This window comes from Mus caroli, chromosome 5 (genome assembly GCF_900094665.2).
Source record: "Mus caroli chromosome 5, CAROLI_EIJ_v1.1, whole genome shotgun sequence".
Lineage (NCBI taxonomy): Eukaryota > Metazoa > Chordata > Mammalia > Rodentia > Muridae > Mus > Mus caroli.
The window spans coordinates 132,979,225-132,997,112 of record NC_034574.1 but is presented as its reverse complement, the minus strand read 5'-3'; the positions used below and the strand labels follow the sequence as shown (position 1 = coordinate 132,997,112).

The 17,888-nt window shown below is 48.2% G+C and overlaps 1 protein-coding gene across 3 annotated transcripts in view; it reads left to right on the top strand.

Annotated features, from left to right (window-relative positions):
- The window catches only part of Mad1l1 (mitotic arrest deficient 1 like 1), a 317,003-nt gene that overhangs the window by 46,487 nt on the left and 252,628 nt on the right, over positions 1–17,888 (top strand). For all 3 annotated transcript variants that reach the window (XM_029477688.1, XM_021162520.1, XM_021162521.1), the window contains exon 10: positions 16,808–16,894. In XM_029477688.1, the coding sequence (XP_029333548.1) occupies positions 16,808–16,894 (87 nt within the window). The remainder of the gene's footprint in view (positions 1–16,807; positions 16,895–17,888) is intronic.

Genomic DNA, 17,888 nt, shown 5'->3' with positions numbered 1-17,888 from the left:
ACACCTTGTTTGAAACAGGGTCATCACCTCTGGGAACTTCAGATTGAGTGCCTGTGAGATCTTGGGCATTCTGCGTCCACCTTCCATCTCCCCAAAGGTGTGCTTGGATTAGAGACTTATGCATTATTCCTCTAACACCATTCGCCCCTTCCCCAGAGAGCCATCTCCCAGTGCAGGGGAGTTTTATTTTAAAGTTATGTTTATTTTTACGTGCATTGGTGTTTTGCCTGCTTGTATGTGTGTGAGAGGGTGTCAGATCCCCGGGGAAGTGGAGTTACAGACAGTTGTGAGCTGTCATGTGGAGCTGGGAATTGAACCCAGGTCTCTGGAAGACCAGCTACTGCTGTTAACCTCTGAGCCATCTGTCCAGCCTGCAGGAGGAATCTGATCAGGTTCCTAAGCTAATAGCTATCAGCCATTCTGCCATGTAAAGGGAGGTCAGGGAGGTTTCTGAATCTGAGGACCTCAGGGAAGAACAGACTCTAAACTGTTGTAGGTTTAGAAGTATAAGAAGGAATTGCTTCTTTCCGTATTTAGAACATAGAATATAAAAACCTTGCCCACAGATGGTCTCTCTTGCCCACTTATGGTCTTCTCTCTGTAGTTAACTCAGTTCCGTATAATTAGTTCTTACTGGGTCTCATCTGGGTTGATGGTCTCATGGAACCATGTGGCTCTTCACTAAAGAGCAGTCTAGAAGTCTGGATGCTATTGGAAGTTCTTGCCCAGAGTCTCTGGTTCAAGCAGTGGTGTGTCCTTCCTGTGAGTACGAGCAGGCTTGGTCCTCCATGGGGGAAGATGTTGACTCTGACCATGTTTGCCTCAGCTTCCCATCGGGATTGAGAGTACAGTCCGACAGTCTGGAGACGGCAGACTTCCTCTGTGGTGACTTACTATTGATGGTGTTCAAATGGTGGGTCTGAGGCAGACTTATTGCCGTGATGTGGATGAGGAGGAAACTGGCTTTCCTCTGGCATCAAAAGCAGAGATATAAGAAGGCAATTAGAAAATTAGACAGCATTGTATGTCTGGCAATTAATCCTGTTTGAAAGAAATGGAGGTCAGCATGTAATTCATCAGAATGGATGAACATCATTTTTTTTACAGAAAGTCTTGGTGTACAACAGTTGGGTGAGGCAGAACATTCTGGGAATATACCAAGGATTGTCAAATGAAGAGATACAGTGAACCTGGCCAGGGTCTCGCCTGGCCAGAGTCTCTCCATTTTTTTTTTTTTTTTTTTGGTTATTTTTCGAGACAGGGTTTCTCTGTGTAGTCCTGGCTGTCCTGGAACTCACTTTGTAGACCAGGCTGCCCTCGAACTCAGAAATCCGCCTTCCTCTGCCTCCTGAGTGCTAGGATTAAAGGCGTGCGCCACCATGCCTGGCTGTCTCTCCATTTTTATTTTTACAGAACATTGTGGACAGGTCTGAGGCGCATCCACCCAGTTCTTGTGTGCGTATGAGAAACAGCCTCTGTGTGTATTGACTTGGTATTTGTTGCTCTACTCAATCTTCTTTTGCTGTGCGAGTGTCTGTTTTAGATTCTGGGAACATGTGCAGGTACATTTCTGTGTGTTCACACAAATGCATGTGCTTGTGGAGGCCACGGCACAGTCTTAGCTGCTGTTGTCTACTAATGCTTTCTGTCCTTTCCAGATACAGTCTCACTGGCCTGGGATTTGGTGATTAGCCTGGCCTGCCAGCGAGCCTCAGAGATCTGTCTGCCCCTGCTCCCCAGCCCTGGAATCATAAGCATGTGATACTATGCTGTTTTTTTTCTCTCAGAATTTTTTTTATTTAATTTTGTGTTGTTATTTTATGTGTATGGATGTTTTGCCTGCATGTATGTATATGCAGCATGTATGTGTCCTATGTTCAAGGAGGACAGAGGAGGGATCAGATCTCTTGGACTTGGAGTTACAGATGGTTGTGAGCTGCCATGTGGGTGCTGGACCTCTAGAAAAGCAACAGTGCTCTTAACTGTGGAGTCAACTCACCAGCCCCCATGCCTAGCTTTGTGTGTGTGTGTGTGTGTCTGTCGGTCTATTGTATATGTCTTTTTATCTTCCTGACATTCAGTTTCTAAACTGAAGAAAGTTTGTCTTAGAAAGGAATGCTCATGTGGCAAGGGACAAAGTGAGGCTGGTTTGTAGGAGAGATGGGGATGGACATTGCTGACTTGATAGAACTGAATGCTAATTTGGGAGAAGGGGAAAGCCAAGAGCCAGCTCAGTTTATGACATGTGGCTTTCAGCTGTGCTCAGGAGCTGCGGTCACACACCTCCAGGAGGGCTATGAACAGGGTAAGTACGAGTGATTTGTAACAGACACTATGGGTTTATAAAAGTAACAGAGTCCTGGAGCCTCTAATGTAATAGTGGGGCTGCCATACACTCAGCCTGGCAGAGAGAAGGTGCCAGGCAGAGAGTGAGGCATCCAGTCCCTGCGGTTGGTGCCCTGGTACATGATGAGGTGAGCTTGTACATGGCTGATGCTGAGGTCACTAGTCTCATCTCACATGGCTGATGCTGAGGTCACTAGTCTCATCTCACATGGCTGATGCTGAGGTCACTAGTCNATGCTGAGGTCACTAGTCTCATCTCACATGGCTGATGCTGAGGTCACTAGTCTCATCTCACATGGCTGATGCTGAGGTCACTAGTCTCATCTCACTTGGCATTAAATCTGGCCGGCAAGCTGTCATCCTCCAAGGAAATGAAAGCATTTCTTCTAAAGACTCTGGCTGTACGGAGGAGGTCATCATGGTGCACTCACCTGGGGGCCTCTAAGCTCCCTCTGCTGTAGGGCGAGTCTACAGGCTCACTCTGTATCCAAGTGTGCTTGTTAGTGTTAACTGTCAGCTTGATGCGACCCAAAATTGCCTGGGAGGAGAGTCTTAGGGAAGAATTACCTAGAACAGGTTTGACTATAGACACCTCTCTGAGGGACTGTCTTCATTGTTAATTAGTATAGGAAGTCCCAGCCCATTGTGGGCAGCACCATTCTCTAGGCTGGGGATCCAGAACAGTTTAAAGAGGAAAATACTAGCTGAGAACAAGCAGGCAGGCAGGCATGGATCCAGATCTAGGTGTTTATTCTTTGCTCTTGACGGTGCATGTGACTTTACGTTCCTGCCTTGACTTTCCTTCAATGATGGATCTTAGCCTGGAGTTGTAAGTAAGGTAAACCCTTCCTTCCTAAATTGCTTTTGTCAGGGTTTCATCAGAGTATAGATATGAAACTAGAACACTGAGGAAGCTGCACGTTGGTGATTCATTGACCAAACAGATACAGGAACTTGGTGAACATGGGAGCTGTATGAGGGGAGACTTCAGAAGCGGCACCCTCCACTGAGTATTCCCAGAGGAAAGATAGAGACAGGAAGAGAGTTCTATGAAAGAAGAGCACCCAGTGGACCAGAAGAGCTCAGGAAAATAATGAATACTGAGCAGATAGGAGGTGTAGAGATAGCTGCAGAGATGGGGTGCCCCTTTCAGTTACTCTTCTACACTTAGTGGACTCTACCCCTGAGACCCAGAGACCACAAGCATCTTGTGTAGCTGGGGCAGAGTCCACACAGCTGGGAGGGGTTGCAGGAGAAAATGGCTGGGATCTCAGGTGGAAGTTACTTGTAGGAGGTCACAGCTATTCTCATGAAGGTGGTGATGGCTGTTACCCAAGGTACTGCTCAGAGGACAGGGTTCCACAACAGGAACAGTGAATTCTGGAGCTCAGACTCGCCATTCTTCTAAGGGCTCAGCCTGAGTGTCTAGGACCGTAGGAGCAGGTGCCATAGTACACAGCACTAAGCCTATCTTCTCTGTCTTGTCTGTCTGTCTGTCTCTTTGTGTGTGGTATATGCTTGTGCAGTTATATGTGCATACTTGTGTGTGCATGTGTGTGTATGGGGGCAGAGGAGGATGCTGGGGAGGGGGGGACTTGCTCTGTCATTCCCTCCTTTGTTCTTTAATAGTAGGGTCTGTTCTAGTTTGCTTTCAGTTGTGATAAATGTCATGACCCAAATCAACTTTGGGAAGGGAAAGTTGTTTTGGTTTGCAGGTAGTAGTCTATCCTTGAGGGAAGTGAGGCTGGACCTTGGAAGCAGGAACTGAAGTGAATGCCATGGAGGAACACTGCTTACTGGTTTGCTTTCATGACGTGAACAGCTTGCTTCTGCTTTTTTACATGTCTTAGGACCACGGCCCTCTAGGGATGGCACCACCCACAGTGGACTGGGGCTTCCCACATCAGTTAGCAGTCAAGACAATGTCCCAAGATATGCCCATAGGCCAATCCTGATAGCCAGTTCCTCAGTTGAGGTTCATGACCTCCCTGGTGTCTCTGGTTTGTGCCATGTTGACAGAACTAAGGAGCACTGGGTCTCTCACTGAATCTGGAGGTAGGATGGGCTCACCCAGCAAAGTTTTGTTATCTTCTCATCTGCTCAGTGCTGGGTTAAAGGCATGCATGGCTGCACTTGGCCTTTTTCATGGGTACTAAGGGCTCAAACTCAGGGTTTTGTGCTTTCACAGTAAGGTCTTACAGATTTCTCACACAGGCTTTGTCAGGAACCCATCTGGGCTTGAGCTGAGTCCTACTGACTTCACTAGATGGCCCAGTACAGTCTGCGGGAGGCTGAGGGGTGAGCAGCTGCCACAGGCTGGGACCTAAGCATGTAGTTCTCCTTTCTGTGAAGGTGGCAACATCCTTAGATCTTTGTTGCCTTTTAAAAAAACAGTTTTGCTTTGCAATTTAAGCTTGTCTGGAACTTGTTATGTAGCTTAGGTTGGCCTCAAATTACCCTCCAGCTTTAACTTCTTGAATACTGGGGTTATAGGCACAGACTGGAGTGCTGGGCTCACAGAACAAACTTTTCTCAGTGTTTGGGAACTGGCCTGGTGTGGGTACTTGGTTGGTAAGCACTCTGCCAATGCAGCTACATCGCCAACCTGGGGCGGTGGTGGGAGCTTTCCACAAGGAGGCATGAGAGTTCTCTGGAGACCAAGGGACTTTAGCACCAAGGCTGTAACTTCCTACTGAGAGTCCTAGGGTGCCTTACAGCTTGTCTCAAGGCATGCTGCCTCCAGCCACCACGGTGCTCTGACACCAAATATATAAGCAGTCCTTTCTATGCATTGTCCCAAGCCTCCTGCCTCCATGTGTGTATTTTCTAGCTCTGCACTCCATCCTGCAGAGGATCTTGAGAGAATTAATGATATAATTCAACTCAAAGCCATGTCCTGCTGGTCCTTGCTCATCTTTCCCCAACCCTTTTTTGTGGTACTGAAGATGGAACCCAGCTGGTGCACATAAACCCACACAGGTGGTGTGGCATGTGTACACACACACACTTTCTAAATAAATTCAGAAATAAATGAATAGACAGATAATCTTCTGTTTTGCTTTGTTTTGAGGCAGGGTTTCTCTGTGTACCTCTGGCTCTTGTGGAACTCACTATGTGGACCAGCCTGGCCTCCCAAGTGATGGAATTAAAGGCATGTGCCACTATTGCTTGGCTATAAATAAAAATCGTAAGTCTTAGGGGTTGAGGAGATGGCTCAGTGGTTAAGGGCAGTTGTTACTCTTGCAGAGAACTAGAGTTTCACTCCCAGCTCCCACATGAAGCCCTTCAGAACAGCCTGTAAATCTGGCTTGAAGCTCCAAGGAATCCGATACTCTCCTTTGGCTTCTATGGTTACCTTCACACCTGTGCTTGTACATATACTCACACATGCATGCACAAACACAGTCATGTGTGCTCTCTAACACATCTTAGGGGTGACTTGACGGTTTGTCAAGTAAAAGTGCTTGCTTTTAAGCCTAACAACTTGAATCCAACCCCAGGGATTCATCTATAGGAGTGGTTCTCAGCCTTCCTAACGTTGTTCCTAATGTTGTATAATGTACTTCCTCTTGTTGTGATGACCCCCAACTATAAAGTTATTTTCATTGCTACTTCATTACTATAAGTTTGCTACTGTTATAAATTATAAATATTGGCTATGTAGGATATCTGATATGCCACCTCCAAAGGCGTCACGTCCCACATGTTGAGAACCACTGTCTTAACACATGTGACCACATCCCAGCCTAAGCTGTCAGCCATTTGTTCTCTAATATGTCACCTGGCACAGGCCTTGTGCCAAGCTTCCTGTTCCTTTCGACCTAGACTTCCTTTGAGCACTTCTGCTGTGGGAATGTGGTCCTGCTTTCTTGTCTGCCTGCGTTCTTGCTTCTGAGCTCTATGGTTTCTGTTTTCTCTTCACTCTCATGGCCATAGGGATGAAAGTCTGAGGCGTACTTTAGTTTCTGGAGCGAGTATCCTAGGTCAGGGTGTAGCTGTCTAGCTTATTCCTCTCACTTATAGCTGGGCTAGATTAAACCAGAGTTCAGAAAGGCCAAATAACTAGCCTAGGGCCACACAGCAAGCTAGCGAGCACCCTGGGCTCATAGCCCGGCTCTGTATGGATGAAGCCGTTGCTTCTGCAAAGTTCTGAGGCCTTCTCTTCCGTTTGCTGTTCAGTGAGTTCAAAGTGAGCACCTCACTAATGATGGCGCCTCTCTGAGCCTCTGCATCCACCGAGTCCTTTGTTCAGCCGGTGCGCTTGATTGTTTCCCTGGAAGCCAGGTGCACTTGATTTTTAATTCACTCTTCCCTCTCTGAGAGAAGTTCTGGTGGGTAGGTGAGTGGGTCGGGAGTTCTAAATTTATTATAGGAGGTCCCCACCCCCCCTTCTGTTTAATATTGAAAGTCCTGTCAAGAGTGGGACAGGTTGATAAGCCAACCTCCCTGAAGTCTGATCAGCTTCCAGTAAGTCCACTTCTGACCACAGTGGAGCACCTGTGGAGGACACAGCTTGTCTCACCTACTATTTTGTCCTTAGACACCACTATCCAGGGTAGGTAAGTTTTCCATGCTGAGGTCATTTTGGGTTCTCCGTGGGGAGGCAGGCAAATTTGGCTTGTCCTAGTCTGATGGAGACCTGTCAGTCCCTCCCACTGTTGTCTGCATTCCTGGATGTGGACACTGTGAGGAGCGCATGCACGCTCCAGTGCGTGTGGGATGTGCTTCATGCCTCTCCCTCCCTGAGGTTTGTTTGGGGCCAGAGTTTTGGATGTTTATAGCATCAGACGACCAGCTCTTTCAGAGCAACGGAGAAGAGCAGGAGAGGAATTGAGGCATTTGTTTGAGAGCTTCTGAGAGCTTTTTTTAGTGTGAACAGTTCAAAGAACTCCTCTTGTTAATCAGAGGAATATTCCAGCATCCCTGGGGTGGTCACACTGGCTTAATTGGAACCCAGGCTGCTTTGAAGTCCTTTTAATCCTTCCTGAGCTGGGAGAAAGAATTTGGAGGCAGCAACTGTAAATTTGAAATTTCTTCATTTTATTTACATGTGTCTGGGGACCCGTGGAACTCATTTCCCTGAGGCAGTTAAGCTGTGTTTCCGACTATGGACAGTTGAATGGGATGTGGACATTAGGTGGCTGGTGTGGGATTGTTGCAGGGCAGTGGGTTACTTAAAAGTGGCAGCAGTGGACCCTGGTGCCATGGGCCTTCTTAGGAAGCATGCTGTCTTGCTGCTGGCCTCCAGATGCCATGGCAAGAAGGGGCATTGGCCACCCAGCAGAGCTGTTCTCCCACACCTCCTTAGTTGCTCAGATGTGGATCCAGGCTGCTGGGTCAACTAGACACGGCAGGACAAGCACTCTTGTTTAGCTCTTCCTGAGCTGTCTAGGGTTAGTTGTGATTTAAAAAAAAAAAAAAAAAGAAAGAAAAGGATCTTATATGGTCTAGACTGGCTGTGAACTCTGTGTATAGTTACAAATGACTTCATGGCACTAGGCCAGGTTTATGCAGTGCTGGGAACTTAAGGCTTCATGCATGCCAGGGAAGCAGTGGAACAACCGAGCCATGTCCTTGCTTTGTGTTTGCTTCTGAGTCAGGTCTCACTGTGTAGCCCAGGCTGACCCGGAACTCATGACTGTCCTGAAGCAAGCCTGTTCTGTGGTAGGAGGTATTTTTGAAATTTCATTCTTATGTGTGCTTTTGGGCATTCTCTGTTTCTGCCTGTTGTATTTCTGTAGGAGTGCTGGGATAACAGATGTGGGTGCCACTGTGTCTGGCTATTATGTGGTCCTGGGGAGTCAAGCTCCAGCCATCCAGCCTTAGTGGCAATCACTTTACCCATTAGCCATTGTCCTAGCCTCAGAGCCACCCTCCTGGAGACTGTTCCTAAATGGCTTGTCAAGTGATCACCTCACTTTAGTCCCTTTTCCTGGCTTGACTATCAATCACTGTGCTCATAATGGAAACGTTTTACACATTGGTTTTGTCCCAGTGATCATCAGCCCCAGCAGGGAGTGAGTGTCTGTGACTCTGGATGGCACACGTTCTGTCAGGACAGTAGCCATGGTCTCAGGATGAGCCACACACAGCGCTCCTAGATGTGTTGGGGACAGGGCCTTGCTTTGTGTATGCCAGGCTGGCATGGAACTTGATTGGAATCCTCTTGCCTCAGCCTCCTGATCACAGGCTAAGCTACCATCCTGATAGGAGGCTGCCCCTCCCCCACAGAGCCTGTCAGTCCTCACAGGTACTGTGCTGAGTCAGAGCTGACCTTTGGTTTGGTGGCAGCCTTTCCTTCCTCTCTGTTATCTGCCTACCAGCCTGACTCTTGATGATCTTCAGCCTGGCTCTGTCACTGGTCAGAGTTACTCCCCTTGTGTATATTCCAGACCTGGCAGGCCTGTGTCCTTCAGGGCCATGATGGCTGGAGGTGGTGTGGGGAGGATCATAGTGCTATGGATGGTCCTGGGCAACCCAGCGGCAGCAGGGACCACACAGGCAGGAACAGTCCAGGGTCCCCGTAGCTGGTAAGGCAGTGTCATTCCTGTGTCCCAGATCAGGAAACTAAGGCTTAGCTGGACCTGAGCTCCATCCTGGCCAGCTCCAAGGTACAGTCTTCTCTCCATGCCCTGTCTTCTCACCTCTCTGCTCATTTTTTTCATCAGCACTTTGGGGACAGTGCATAAAGATGTTTGAAACCACCCCTGTCTGCCCTGGAATGGGGCCACGGGGACAGAAGTGTGTATTCACATTGCACTTATGTACTTGTGTGAAAGCACATGTGACATGACACACATATGGAAGCCAGAGGACAACATGAAGGCTTGATTCTTTGTTTTCACCACATGGGATCTCTCAGGTCACCATCTCAGGGAATCACTCAGGTCATTAGGCTTGGTGGCAGTCACCTCTCTGAGCCATCTTGCTGGCCTGAAAGTGTGCTGCTGTCAGTTTCTGTTTGTCTTTTTTTTTTTTTTTTTTGAGACAGGGTTTCTCTGTATAGCCCTAGCTGTCCTGGAACTCACTTTGTAGACCAGGCTGGCCTCGAACTCAGAAATCCGCCTGCCTCTGCCNTGGAACTCACTTTGTAGACCAGGCTGGCCTCGAACTCAGAAATCCGCCTGCCTCTGCCTCCCAAGTGCTGGGATTAAAGGCGTGCGCCACCACCGCCCTGCTTCTGTATGATTCTTGTCTCCTTGTGTCCAACTGAACATATCCTAATGTGCTGACTGCCTCACTGCCACAGTGACACCCCTGCTAAGCACTTCCTTCTCATGGCTTCATTTGGAGTGGGCTGCTAAGTCTGAAGGGTCAGCTGTTGTGTGGTGCTTAAGGCCTGTGTGAGGGCAGCTCAGGCTGCTTGTGCTGCCTGGCTTCCCTGTGAAGCTCAGTTCATTGCCTCAGCCTCCTGATGACCGTGGAGTCGTCCATTTGGAAATAGCAATGAGACCCATGGACACATTTCTGTTTTCTGTATTTCTTACTGTCTGGACTTGTTCTGTGCTTGGGGTTGGATTTGTGAGTGCACAGATTCCGGAAGGACCATGGTCCTGAGTGACCTCCTGGGTTGATTAGTGCTGCCTGTGATAGCCTAAGCTAGCTCTGACAAACTCTGGCAGCTCCAAGTTGCTTTTTGCAGGCCATTTGTGACTAGTTTCCTGTTTCTTTCTCTTATTTGTATATCTGAGTGTGTGTGCATGTTTGTGCATGTGCATGTATGTCTGTGTGTGTGCATGTGAGGCCAACAGTGTCTTCGTCAGTCAGTCATTCTCACCTTAGTTTTTGAGACAGGATATTTCCCTGAACCTGGTGCTCACTGATTTTGTTAGAGCCGCTCGCCACTGGGCTCTAGGATTTTCCTGGGTCTTTTCAGAGCTCTGGGGTTATAGGCAGGAGCAGCCACCCCAGCTTTTTATATCTGGACTGAGAATCAGTCAGCCTGGTAAGATGGCTCAGTGGGTAAAGGTACCTGACACCAAGCCTGCTGACCTGAGATGGCTCCTGAGACCCACATGGGGGCAGGAGAGTACTGACTTTCAAAAGTTCACATGTTGTCCTCTGACCTCTACAAGGACCTCCTCACATAAGTATAAATAAGTGTAGACAAACAAATCAGGTCTTGGTTTTCAGACAGGCATTTTATCAACCTAGTCATCTTCATAGGCCCTACCCTTGATTTTTTTCTTTGTGTTTTCTCCCTCCCTCCCGCCCTCCCTCCCTCCCTCCCTCCTTCTCGCTCTCCCTCCCTCCCTCCCTCTCCCTCTCTCCCTCCCTTTCTTCTTTCTTTCTCTTTCTAGTTATTTTTTAATCATGTCACCTCTGTAGCCGTTTCAATTTACCAAAAAACAGTGCCTTGGAAGACAAAGAGCCTCCTCCATTTCACCCTGGCTCTGCCTGTTGCTCACCCCAAGTGAGCTCCCTTGGTGTGAATCGTTCTGAGCTCTGGCTAACAGTGGTCTTGCTCATACGGTCTTACTCCAGGAGGTGCGGGTGGATGCCAGGCACACGTGCTTTATGACTGAGGAGTATGCAGAGAAGATACCCTGTGTTGAGTGAGTGACGTGGAGGGGCTCATGGAGAAATTGTGGGAGGGCCTGCCTCTGACACAAAGCTTGAAGTCAAGAACTGTTCTTCTGGGAATGGTTTATGAAGAATGTAAGATAGAGCTCCTATGTGGGGATTTGGAGATGATTATGGGTGTGTATGTGTGTGTGTGTGTGTGTGTAAAATGCATACTTCTGCATGCTTGCCCAGGTGAGGCAGTGTGGAGGCCACAGATGGACATTAGGTGTTTTCCTCAATTGCCGTCGATCTTAGTGTTTCTGGGATAGGATCTGTTCCTGAGTGTGGAGCTTGCTGTTGTGTCTGCACTGGCTTCCAGGTGAATACCAGGGTCTTTTCTGTCTCAGCTTCCTGTCCTAGAGTTACCTACTGGAGTTATCTATAGGTTTGCTTGGCTGTGCCCAGCTGGTGCATGTTGGGGAATCTGAACTCAGAACCTCATGCTTGTTCCATGAGCACCTTGCCCAGGGACCCGTCTCCTCAGCCTCCATTTTACTTTTTCTTTTTAAGTTAGAATGTTTTGGATACAAGCCAGGTATGGTGACACTCATCTTTAATCCCAATACTTGGGAAGTAGAGGCAGTCAGTCTCTGTGAGTTCAAGGCTAGCCTGGTCTACATGGTGAGTTCCAGGTTAGCCAGGACTAGATAGTAAGACCCTGTTCTCCCACCCCTTCCACTAAATAACTTAGGTACATAGATTTTTGATTTCTCTTTTAAGCAACTTTAAGGATCGAATCACAAGCATTGAGTATTTAGATAGGAAGCCCTACTTTCAGCTAGCTCATGCACTCGCTAACACCCCCCCTCCCCATTTCTCCAATACTCCTGTAATGGCCTCATTTGTAATGCAAGTGATTTGTTATATGTAGCTGAACCTCATTTAGGAATGGTCTGATTGCTTGGTTATAAATGGTTATAGTTGGATTTCCATGTATTAATTTGTCATGGGAAGGGCATGTTTGCTTTTTTTTTTTTTTTTTTTCTTTTAAGAGATTTTAGATAGCACTTGCTTCCTAAGGTTGAGAGCTAAACTTTGAAATAAGTAGCCATTGGTTTCCTATCATTGAATTTATTTTCATGGTACAAAATATTTAAGAAGAAATGGGTGAACTGGCTCGGCATGTGAAGGCATCTGCCACTAAGCCTGGTGACCTGTGTTTGATTCCTAAGATCTACATGGTGGAAGTTGTCCTTTGGCCTACACATGTGTGCTATGTCCCACAACCCCTTGATAAACAAATAAATGTAATTTAACAATATTTAAAAAGCTTACAAACACTTGGAGGTAAGTTTCCTGGTTATTTTTTTACCCCTACTGGAAGCCACTTCTGCTTTTTCCTTGGGCCCCTACACCCTTAAGATATATGCAGGCCAACACAGCTATGCTTAATTTTTGGTTTATTCAAATAACACAAGGTATTCACATTCTGCTTCTCTCTTATGAAGTAATGCATTTTTGTAGGTCTTTCATTCATATGTGTGTATGTATGTATATATGTGTGTATGTGTATATATGTATATATTTATATTTGTACTTGAGGTTTTTTTCTTGATTTTCATCTAGATTTCATCATCTAGGTAGACTGTAATTTGGCCAGTAACATTGAGCCTGCTTTTGTTTTTCCCAGTGTTTGGGCATGGGGTCCCAGGCCTGGTTTGTGTGAGCAGGCCCTCTGCCACACCTTCAGCCCAGCACTGAGCTTTTTAATCCAGTATCTTGACTTCAGATTTAGGCAGAACTTTGCTGGGAATATTTTTTTAGAAAGCGCTCACGGGTTTTCATTCACTCTCTGTTTGGAGTCTCTGCAGTAAAGAGTCAGAACAGAGTCTAAGGTGAATCCCTCTTGGGACGCACTTACCTGATGGAGAAAGATGGCTTGGAGTGTGTGAGTCTGGGCTTTGGGCTGGGGAAGGGTAATGGTATAAGCAGGACCCTGAGCAGCAGGGTGAGGTGGTGAGGCTCTCAGTTAAAGACAGGACACCTAAAGTGACAGGAAAGCTGTGTGTGCACACCACAGGAGAAGCAGCCCTGGGAAGGGACATGCAGGGGCCAGAGGAGGGAATATGATAACGGCTGTAAACTGGAACAGCATCTGTCTTCCTGTCCCCTCCTGGCCTGGCCATCTGTGTGACCTCATTTCCAAAAAGGAGGAGGGATGTCATGTGACAAGGGCTGCTGTGGTCCTTTGCTTCTGTGGCAAACCTCCGTCTGAGACAGCAGCCGGCCCTGCTTTGACTTCCTTAGGAAGAGGAACTGTCCCTCCCTTTACACGCTTTGAACTGGTAGCTTTGGAGGGTAGATGAGTCCTAATTGCCCACTTCATGGTCAGGCTGCCATAGGGCTCCAACAACAAGACAGACTTGTTCCTCTTCACTGTCTCTAGAAGCCTTAGTACCTGATAATCCAACACTGCTGGGTGGCCTTAGAGCTGTGGGCAGCAGGTGTGGCCACTGTAGGTAGCTCTGTAGTGCTTGGCACAGCCCACAGCTGCTCTGCAGTGCTGACTTAGTGTGATGTGTGCTTGTCCCCTTGTCCTGGACCCTCCGTACAGTGGCTCATCGGTCCCCGGCCTGCAGCCCTACATCAGCTGGAGAAGTCTGATTCCGAGTCTCCATAGCTTGGAGTGCCTATCATCCTTTCAGCTTTTAGCAGAAGTTTTTGCTGTCTAATGTGTTCTGCTCTGGACTTGGCATACTTTTTGCAAGAACAATAAACCCAGCTCTGTGGGGGTAGGGGGGAGGCCGTGTTCCCTCCTTCCACTTCCTTTTCGATTGGGCCCTGGCTGAAGCCCAGTCCCTGCAGTTTTGGACCATAGTCTCAGCTCTGTGGCTTCCTATTCTCTGGAGAGAATGGCACCTTGGAAGAGAGCTCATGGCCTGGCGTTTGCTAATTGGGTCTGTGGCTGCTGCCACTTCATTCATTCTCGACATTGGTATCCTCGGGATTGGGTGTCTTTCAGACACTGTGAAACCAGCACTTATGGCTTCAGTGAGAGCCATGGCACCTGCTATTAGAACTCAAAATAGCCATGGTTGGGGCTGGAACTGTCTTCGCCTCAGAAATAAACTAGCGGGCTCAGGCCGCCGGCATTCTGTGCCTGCAGCTGAGTTTGTGTCACAATTCAGCTGTTCATGGAACAAAGAGACCTCTCCCCGAGAGCCCCCCGTCAGACCGTGAAAGGCTGTGCAGCTGAAGCCACGGTTGTTCGGCAGCAGATGCCACAGCTTGGGCTGCAGTTGGAACTGTCACTCCCCTGTCATCCATGTGTTGGAGGCCCCAGAGACCCTGAGTGCCTTCCACTTTGTAGTTGTGAAGTGCGAGTGTCACGCTCGCTGGACCGGACAGGCAGTGGTATTTTTAGGCCAAAGTGGCACTCTGTGGGACGCCGTGTAGTTGAAAGCATTTGGCTAATCCCTCGAGTGCCTGGGAGCTTCTCTGAGCAGCTTTAGCACACAGGTCAGGAGGCTTCTGAAGCACAGCCACTTACTCGGCCAGTACCTGGCGGTCCATGGGCTGTGGACAAGGCGAAGACCGCGCGTGTGGATGAGTCCCTGTGATTCCACAACTCTCGAAAGCCCTCTCCCATGCCTATGAGGCTCCACATAGGTAGCACAGTTGCCACCCTCACTTCCTGTGGGGTCAAGATGTCTGCTGGTCTCTGTGCCCCCCCCACCTCCCAGTACAGCAATTAAAAGGTGTGTGCCACCACCACCTCATCTTCCCAGGGCTTCTTAAGGATTGCTCCCCACCCCCACTCTCTCGCGTGCCCTTCATCCTATGCTCTTCAGCCTGGTGCCAGGGCTCATGCCAGGCTGACAGCATAAAGCTAGTGCCCTGCTCTGAGCTGGTGTTCGTGGCGCCTTTCTCCCTGTTGCCTTTATTGTCTCAGGAGGGATTTATTTATACTTACATACACATGTACTGCGGATTCTCTTCAGAATTCACATAGTGCATAGAAGACACCCTCGATTGTCCCCACCAGTTTGGGCAAGCACAGTTTCACTGTGTCACATTTTCCACCAGGGCACAGTCTATGAATAAAGGAATAGACATACTATTTACTCTTATGTATGTAACTCAGCCACAGAGTCAGTTCATGCCTGGCTCTTTCTTGAGTGTCCTTTGCCTGGCACACTTGTTTGGCCTTTTGTCAAGAACAACTTTTTAGCCTCCTTGGATCACGAGATGATCCACAGGTGAGGCCTTGGGGACCGGAACTGACTTTTCATGGGTCTACAAGTAGATGGTCCAGTGCTGGTGAATGTTCATCCTCCGCCTCTCAAATGGTTGCTTTTTTATGACCTCATGTTGCAGAGAGGGGGGAGGAGAGAGGTTCTCCATGTATTTGTTTTGGATGTTAGGGTTAGAATATATGCCTACTAGGCAAGTACTCTACCACTGGGCTGTCTTTCCAGCCCCTTACACAGGGCTGTAGTAAGGTCAGAGTTCAGTCCATTGCACAGTGAACAATTGGACGGGTAGCTCATTTGCACCCAGGACTACCCAGTGTCCTGCTCATGAGGATTGTAGGTCTTTGAGGTAGCAACCTTTTCCTGGCTCAGTGTCTGTTTTTTGTGCTCTCCCAGACTTGACATAAAGCCCGAGAGTACAGTGGGCTTTATGATATGTGGGGTGTCTCAGGTGCTTTCTGTGCAGCTGCGCTCAAAGCTTTTATCACACAATCACACAGTTAGAGCCTGCCTTTTTGGGTGAAGCTGTAGGAATTCCCAAATAAGTGGGTAGTGACTTCAGTGTGCCTTGTGCTCACTGTGGCCACAGTTGATGAGGAAAGCAGACCCAGCGTCACCACTTGCCCTCATGTGTATCTGGGCATGTTCACACTGTTCTTAAAAACACCATGAAATTCAGAGTATGCATCCTGCTGTGCGCCAGTCACATGACCAGGCCCACCTCATGTCTACTCACACTCATGGATGCACCCAGGCGGTATCTGGCTGTTAGTTTTCTCACTGAAAATTGAAACAAAAAGACCAGGTCTGTTACGGTAGACTAAGACAGGTGAGTAGAGCATTTTGGAGAGCTGGGAAGCATGTACATGCATAGCAACCCACTGCTGCTCTTTCCTTTTGCTGCGTGATCTGCAGAAGCAGCTGGCCGGGTGAGGTCATCTTTGTGCCGAGCCATGGGTAGTGCTCTGTGCATCTTATTTCCTAGGCACAGTGGTATTGTTATATAGTCTTCCTATTTTTATCGCGAGAATAAAGTTAAAGCTTTTGTGTGCATGCCTGGGTACATACACATTTAGATGCCAGAGGTCAAGCTTGGGTGTTGTTCCTTGATGCCATCCAACATGTGTTTTAGGTAAGAGTCTCTCATTGGTCAGAGACTCACCAAGTAGGTAAGGCTGGCCAGGAAGCCCTAGGTATACACCTGTGTCCATCTCAGCACGGAGCAGGTGCCATCACATCTGGCTTTGTATGCTCTTAATATGTTTAATTCCATTTTGTTTAATTAGTTGTATGTGTGCATGTGTGTGTGCATGTGAGGCTCAGAGGACAACTCTGGTATTGGTTCTGTCCTTTCATGTGGAGCCTAGGGATTGAACTCTGGTCCTCAGTCTTGGTGCCAGGTGTCTTTTTACTCACTGAGTTCTAAACATGGCTTCTGGGAACTGAATTTGAGTCTTCAACTGAGTAACCTCCATTTAGGAGTCAACAAGGCTTATTTTGAAAGTAGTCTATTCACCTCCACCAAGGTGCTTGGGCCTGGGTGCTGTGAGTACTTGGCACTCTGTACACGGGCTGCAGAATGAACTTCCACAGACCTCTGAATTGACAGTGGATGGTGTGGCTTTTGGTTTTCTGTTTTGTGTGCACAATGTGGCCCATTTCTGGGGAGAGAAGGAACTAAGTGTGTCTTCTTTACCCATCAGGACTCCAGAGGACCTTTCTAGGTTCGTGGTTGAGCTGCAGCAGCGAGAGCTCACCCTGAAGGAGAAGAATAACAGCATCACCAGCAGGTAGGTGGCCTGGGGGCATCTGACAGTGTGATGGCTCCGGGCAGTTTGAGTACTGCCTGCATGCCTTCCTCTTTGTTTACTAGTCTGTTTTCCATTACTGTTTCATAGTACCTGGGGCTGGACACTTTTCAAGAACTTTTTTCTAGGGTATAATGGTGGCATTATTCGGGTGTAGCTCTGCTAAAGACAGCTGGTGATAGGTTTGTGGGTAGTGCAGGCTTGCTTGATATAGGAGAAGGCTAGAGGAGAAGGGTTCGGTTTTTGTCTTAACCGCTCTTTTGAGCACTAGCCAAGGGTTTCTGAGAGCTGCCTCAGTCCCTTTGAAGGTCAGTGCGCTTGGTGACCTGAAGGCCTCTCACTTCACCCACATCTATATATGAGTGCTCCTGGCAGACCCATTTATTAACTGCGTGCACTCAAGCCACAGTGTCAGGCGTGGCTGTGCCTCACTGCTCCATGGTCTGAGATGTGGGAGTAGTTGTTACCTCATATGCCACATCCAGTGAGATTCTAGAGCCACTCTGCAAATTCTAATTTAAGTGCTGTTCACCACTGGGTCCCCTCCTAGATCTGGAGCCTTGCAACTTCCAGGCAGTGTGTGGACTTTGGATGGCCCCTGGATGCATGCATGTGTGATGTGTGCAGCTTTGTGTGCTCACAGGTGTGAACATTCTACCAGCCTGTGCTCTTGATCACAAGTGATAACATCTCACCCTGAGATGAGCAGTAGGTGTATTTGTTCAGCAGTCCAGTAGGAAGTCCAGGGGCAGCTTAGACCCTGCCGGGCCTGCTGGGCCCTTGTCCTCGCAACACCAGTTTTTCTAGAACTGCTTTCTTTCCAAGCCCTACACCAGCAGTGTGCTCTATGCTTCTGCTTTGACACTAGGGTCTGTTCAGACAGTCACAAGTGTCAGGTCCCCAGGTCACCCACACTCCCATCCCACCACTCCTTCTCAGGCTCAGGGATTTTCAGGAATCAGGAGAGTGTCTCCCT